This window comes from Ceratotherium simum, chromosome 29 (assembly GCF_057802395.1).
Source record: "Ceratotherium simum simum isolate JZ-2026a chromosome 29, ASM5780239v1, whole genome shotgun sequence".
Taxonomy (NCBI): domain Eukaryota; kingdom Metazoa; phylum Chordata; class Mammalia; order Perissodactyla; family Rhinocerotidae; genus Ceratotherium; species Ceratotherium simum.
Genome location: NC_141928.1, coordinates 13,869,805 through 13,876,793, shown reverse-complemented (window position 1 = coordinate 13,876,793; position 6,989 = coordinate 13,869,805). Strand labels below are relative to the sequence as shown.

The 6,989-nt window shown below is 38.4% G+C and overlaps 1 protein-coding gene across 1 annotated transcript; it reads left to right on the top strand.

Moving 5' to 3' along the window:
• Positions 1-5,945: 5,945 nt before the first annotated feature.
• On the top strand, positions 5,946-6,885 carry LOC101390470 (olfactory receptor 1J21-like). The gene has a single exon (XM_087419579.1). The coding sequence runs from the start codon at positions 5,946-5,948 to the stop codon at positions 6,882-6,884; it is 939 nt and encodes a 312-aa protein (XP_087275705.1). The 3' UTR covers position 6,885.
• Positions 6,886-6,989: the final 104 nt, after the last annotated feature.

Genomic DNA, 6,989 nt, shown 5'->3' with positions numbered 1-6,989 from the left:
TGGAGTGATGTCAATGCTTTGTGTACTAATATGTATTTGTCATAATGGATTGACTAGTTCAGTCATGTCTGAGCATATCATTGCATGTAAAGTATATATTATAATAAAATATAAAAAGAATACAGGCTGTTCAATTTCCTTTTACTTTTATGAAGTGAAAAACTACCAGAAGTAATATATGGTGATAAAAAATAAGATTTACCTTTGGAGGAAATGACTGAGAGGGGCATGATGGAGGATTATTTCTTTATCTGGCTGATGATTTCATGGGTGTGTTTCTTTTGTGATAATTCTCTTTGCACCTAATGTATCTAATTTTTCTCTATGTACATTATATTTTAATTAGCAAGTATTTATTTTATAAAAAGCACTGCTTGAATCTATCCATAGTCTCCTCCATATTCCTACATCCCTCTCTCCTCTCAAGAGGAAATGAATAGCCTGAATTTATGTTTATGATTCCATTAAATTTCTACAGTTTTATTTCTACGTGTACGGATCTCTCTCTGTCTCTGTTTCTGTCTTTCTGTCTCTATCTCTCTCTTTCTCTATTTTTGTGTATATACATATTTACATATGTATGCATGTGTGTATATATGCACATACACATATAGACACATACATACATACACACAAATACATCATATACACGTCTTAAGTCTGCTTGTGCTGCCATAACAAAATACCGTACACTGGGCGGCTTAGACAACAGAAAGTTATTTTCTCACAGTTCTGGAGCCTAGAAGTCTGACATCAAGGTTCCAGTAGATTTGTTTTCTGATGAGAACTCTCTTCCTGGGCTTGCAGATGGTCACCTTCTCAATGAGTCTTCATACTACCTTTTCTTAGTATGTGTGCATGGAAAGAGACAGCAAGCTCCCTGGTGTCTCTTCTTATAAGGACATGAATCCTATTGAATCAGGGCCCATTTGTATGAGCTCATTTAACCTTAATTATGTTCTTAGAGGCCCCATCTCCAAATACAGCCACACTGGGGGTTAGGGCTTCAATATATGAACTTTAGAGGGACACAAACACCAGTCCATAACAACACATATACATATAAAATCTTCATTTGTTTCTCCATTGTGTCATATTGGTGGAGTCTTGCTTTTTTTTCTCTCAATATTTCGTTTCTATAATCCACTGATATGGCATACAATATGCCATATCATATATATCATATGGTCTACAATATTCCTTATGTAAAAACACCATATTTTGGTTATTTGACTTTTTTTTTCATTTTTTTCTGCTATTACGAACAATGTTGCTAAGAGCCTCCGTATTTATGTCTCCAGTTGTACATGTGCAAAACTTCTTTAAGATATAAACCTGATAGTGGAATTGCATGGTCTAAGGCAATGCACATTTTCAACAGCAAAACATAATGTGATATTGTTTCTCTATTAGAAATGAATAAGACTTCCAATTAATATACATTATTATCAAAAAAGCAGCCTCTAATAAATTTTCCAATCTATTAACATAAAATGGAAACTTATTGCGATTTTATTTGTCTTTCTCTGATTATTATTGACTTTGACCATCTTTTTGCATGATTATTAGCCGAGTTTCTTTTCTCTGAAATACCCATTAATCTCATTTTGCCTATTTTTCAATTTTGTTGTGTATGCATAGGTAAGTTTATTTTTGTTATTAATTTATGAACTATTGCAGGGGGAAGGTTTTGAATAGGATTCAGAAAGATGTTTGAGACTGGAATAGAAGAGGAGAAAGATGAAAGTCTTCTAGGAAATGGTATCTGGTACTTGGGGAAGTAGTAATGTCATTTCTTAACTCAAAGAGACACTTTTTCTCGTACTGTTTAATCAAATAAGAAATCCTGCAGAGTCACGGATTTCATTTTTATCTCCATGCATGTAGGGAAAGAGGGAGGTGCCAGTGATGTTCTTCTGGTTTGATAAGAAAGTCTTGTCAACTCTTCACTTTTAGGAACGCAGGCCAGTCAATTTGTTACCGAACCAAGTGAGCTTGCCTCCTGGTGAGTTAAATAAGACTCCACACCAGTGGAAGCTGTCTCACAAAGTAAAATGTATTTGCAGCAAATAGGAGGCCATGAGGAATCATTTCCAAAGTCATGACATCCCCAAACAAAAGGAAGCAGGGACTTTTATTTGGTTGGGGAATGGATATTCAAAAGGGAGAGGTGGATATTCCCTTGCACAGGCTCAGTTGGAGGACATGCTTCCACATAATGAGGCCTAAGCTCCTCTTGGAGAGATCTTTGCATTAAAAGTAAGGCAAAGGTCATGGCATGGCTCTTGTATTGAGGCTCGGTCAGTTTCAGGATGGCTGGTGGTTACATCTCCTTAACATACAAAAGGAAAAGAAACAACTTGGAAAAACAGTTAATTGCTTCCAAACCCACTTTTGAGTTTCTCGAGGCATCTAGTTGGTGACAAATTTAGCGTTTTAATTAGGGCAACGGATTGTCAACCATAATCCATGGGACCTAGAGACATTTTCTGAAATCTAAACAGTTTACAAGACTTCTTCAAGCAGCAGTTCCAAGTATAGATTAATTTTAACCCAAAACAGAACAAATTAATAACTTATGAATATTCACAAATCTTCATCTTGAATGACAAGAACATGATATTAATCTCCTACGTGGCTTCGAAGAAATGGAGTTGGAGATGTATGCAATAAATTTGGAATCAGTTTTGTAAGAGGTTTAGTGGAAAGCATCTCTTGAATGGTTATTCTGCAGTATTGTGAGAAACTTGCACCAAGAGAATGCTGACTCCATAGCTTTTGGACAGAAAACCAAGATTTGTGGAAATTGTAGTCCATTCCCCAGGGTCCAGTTGTGGTGATGAGATAAAAAGTCCCTCAATCTTTTCTTCAGAGAGTGAACACATTAGAGTGTTTCTGGCATTCTTGCAATAGCACGGGGTTCAGAAACAAGAGATTTTGGGTAACACACTCAATCTCTGGCTTGGTTTATTATGGACTCTGAATCACATTTTCCCCAATGTCAACCGAGAAGGCACAAAATTTTGTGAATCACCAAGTTCCTACTAACTCTTTTGTGGTTATTATCATTTTTCCTCCAAGGATGAACTCTCCTATTGCCTGCTATCAACAAACAGTTCTTCCCTCAAGGGAACCAAAGGCAACAAAGCAATTATTTCATGTTTGTCTCTAATTTGGAGCCAGGGGTGGAGAGTTACCCCCCTCCTGGGTCCCCTACATGATTTGTAGAGTTAGAAACCACGCTTCTTGCTCAGGAGTTGTAAACGAGTGTGTGTCCTTATATCTGTCTTATTTGGTTTTGAATTGATAATTCTTATCCCTGTTACAGTGCATCTTTGAGACTCTTAGAGACTTCACCTGCTTCATTGTGTCCTGTGTCTTCTAGAGAGAAATGGAAGAGCCTTCCCAGGCCTTGTAGCTGAAGGTATATGTGCTCATCACCTAAGAGGTAATGTCAGAGCAGGAGTAGAATTTATATTCAGTAGTGTCATTGCATGTGTCTATGTGTGTGTGTGTGTGTGTGTGTCCAGTCTGTGCTACTGATCCCTAGCATGGCTCTACCATTCCTCACACCAGGGTATAAAAGACTGCTCCATGCAGAATATTGTATCTCAAACTGATGTTCTATCTAATTTTTGAGAGAACAGGGAAAGACAAAAGAAAAACAATATCTCCTCTTGCTTATCTTTCATCCCCCGTTAAGTCTTGTTGATTTTTCCTCCAAATTTTATCCCAAACTGTAATTATCTTCATCTCTGCTGCCGTGATCCAGGTGTAAGCAGGTACTGTTTTGTACCTGAACTACTGCAATGGCCTCCAGTTAAGATTCCTGCTGACACTCCCACCTTGTTATAATCTGTGCTGTACTCACTAACCAGCATACTGTTTAAAATTTTTCATTCACTGCTTTCCTTATACCTTTTCATGGGTGTTCTATTGCTCTGAGAATAAAATCAAAACTTTCCATTATATAGGAAAAAAACGTAAATAATCTGGCTCCTAGATAATTCTCCAATGCCATAACTTTCCCATGCTAACCATGTTCATGAATTTTCTCTGTTCTTCACTCAAATACCGTAGCCCTGCCCTCTACAAACAACTGGAATGCCCCTTTTTATAATCTTCACATGATAGGTTCTTATTATTCAAGATTCACTGTAAGGAACCATAAGAACAGTCTTCTCACCACCTTAGTCTCTTGTAATTTGACAATACCTATCAAAATTGTGTATGTATAGCGGCAAGCCCTGTGGCCTAGTAGTTAAGTTTGGCTCACTGCACTTCAGTGGCCCAGGCTCAGTTCCCAGGGGCGCACCTACACCACTCGTTGGCTGCCATGCTGCGGTTGTGACCCACGTACAAAATAGAGAAAGATTGGCACAGATGTTAGCTCAGGGCAAATCTTCCTTAGGAAAAAAAAAAAACTGTGAATGTATATATCCTCCAATTCCATTTCTAGCAATTTATCCTACATATATATGTGCTAATGTGAAAAAAGTCATATAAACAATGATATTAATGAAATATTACTGTAAACAGAAAAATATTAGAAACAACCTAAGTGTCCATAAGTTAGCTAGTTAGCACTTTCATTGTGATAAATTGATTGTTATTAACATAGTAATGACTAGTAACATTAGATGTGTCATTCATCTCAGGGAACAGTACTAAATTAACAGGATTTTTAGTGTAGTGGACTGAAGAATGTAGGAATTGGAGAGATAATTTCAGTCAAATTGGGAGAATGGGTACATAATGTAAACTTTAATTAACTCCCAAGATGAATGATGAGTCCTATAGTGAGACACGTTCTCAGATCTCAAAGGGAAAGATCTTTAGACCGAATGTCTTTGTATAGTGTGTGGATTCTATTTTTTGGTAAGTACTCCATCATGTTCTCTTTCCCTATCATTTTGTGAGTGCTTCCATGACCAAGTCTATGATTAACTGACCTGAAGAAGAAAGAGAGAGAAATGACAGTATTAGCAAAATGTAAGAAGTGTTAGAATATGACAAGAAAAATATCGGTTATGAATCACTGTCATAAAACTTACATTAGTAGCCATGAAAAAAGAGATGTTATTTGATAAACTATGCTGGACAGAAACTTGCAAAGATACTATTCTTTGTCAGATCCAAGATTTGAGTGGAAAAGCCAAAGTATTTCATGGTGTTCTTAGAACTTGGATAGGAGTGATCTGGTTAGAACTGAGGGAATAAGATGGGAATTTGGAAGAGAAACAGACTCTTTTCTCCACATTCCATGAAAATTCCTTTAGAAAGAGTGATGGTAGACTGAAAATGTTGAGGAGTGGGAAAGAATTTTCTTAAAGGAAAGACTTATGGCTGTATAACAAAGTATGTCACTAGATCTTTTATATCATTGACATAGATTCTTGTCCTTAATGCTCTTGCCTTGAGCAGTTACATATGATGTTTCCACCAAGTCTGCAAATCCTGATTTCTGGGAGATCCAGAGCAGCCCACTGTGTTGTCTTATCTTGATCCAACACATGAAAATAGAACATTAACCAAAACATTTGTGAGAGGCATGAGGAAGGTTAAGAAAGGCCAGTGGACCAATTGGAGAGCATCTAGTAGTGTTTTTAATAACTGACATAGCCAAGCACCATGACTTCCTAATCTCAGATTTCTGTCATGAACTCCTGGACTCCTCAAGTTTGAACCTGACCTGATGTCATCATCATTGTGTCATGTCACAGTTTCTCCAAAAGAGACTGTGCTGGTTTCTAGGTGGATGCATAATAACCTGAAGTCAGATCATCTTTTGCCAATTAGTGGGGCAAAAAGGATGAGCTATTTGGGTTAAAAGTCATGTACTGACCAGTTCAAAACCATGTTTCCATCATGTGATCATCTTAATGATTTGTCATTCTTTCACAATTCCATTTCTTTATTTATCTCCAGCAAAAAAGAAGAAGAACATGAGGATGGATAATGAGAGCAGTGTGTCTGAATTCCTCCTCCTAGGGTTGCCCCTCTGGACAGAGAAGCAAGGCATATACTACACTCTTTTTCTGGTCATGTACCTGACCACGGTGCTGGGGAACCTGCTCATCATCCTGCTTATCAGGCTGGACTCTCACCTCCACACTCCCATGTACTTCTTCCTCAGCCACTTGGCCTTCACTGATGTCTCTTTCTCATCGGTCACAGCTCCAAAGATGCTCATGAATATGCAGACACAGAGTCAATCCATCTCATATGTTGGGTGCGTTTCCCAGGTGTATTTCTTCTTATTGTTTGGGGATCTTGACAGCTTCCTTCTCACATCAATGGCCTATGACAGGTATGTGGCCATCTGTCACCCCCTCCTCTACACCACTATCATGACTCAGAACCTGTGTTTCCTGCTAGTAACTGTGTCCTGGGTCCTATCCTGTGCTAGTGCACTTTTGCACACCCTCCTCCTGGCCCATCTCTCTTTCTGTGGAGACAACATTCTCCCCCACTTCTTCTGTGACCTCTCTGCCTTACTTAAGCTGTCCAGCTCAGATACCACAGTCAATGAGCTGGTTATCCTCACTGTGGGAGTGATAGTCATTACCTTGCCATTCATATGCATCCTGGTCTCTTATGGCCACATTGGGGCCACCATCCTTAGAGTCCCCTCTACCAAAGGAATCTGCAAAGCCTTGTCCACATGTGGCTCTCACCTCTCTGTGGTGTCTCTGTACTATGGAGCAATTATTGGACTGTACTTTTTCCCCTCATCTAAGAACTCCAATGAAACATATGTCATTGTGGCTATATTGTACACACTGGTCACTCCCATGCTAAATCCCTTTATCTACAGTCTGAGGAATCAGGATATGAAAGGAGCTCTGGGAAATATACTCAGTAGAGGAAAATTTTTGCCATGATGAGCATTGTTTTTCCTATTTATTTGATATGAGACCCTCTCCATGCCGCACATGCAACATGAGCAGCATTTCCTGTCTGAATAGCTGCTTTTTAGTGAATCTTGA

Coding starts and splice junctions, on each gene's coding strand:
- LOC101390470 (XM_087419579.1), top strand. CDS start 5,946: ATGAGGATGGATAATGAGAGCAGTGTGTCTGAATTCCTCCTCCTAGGG.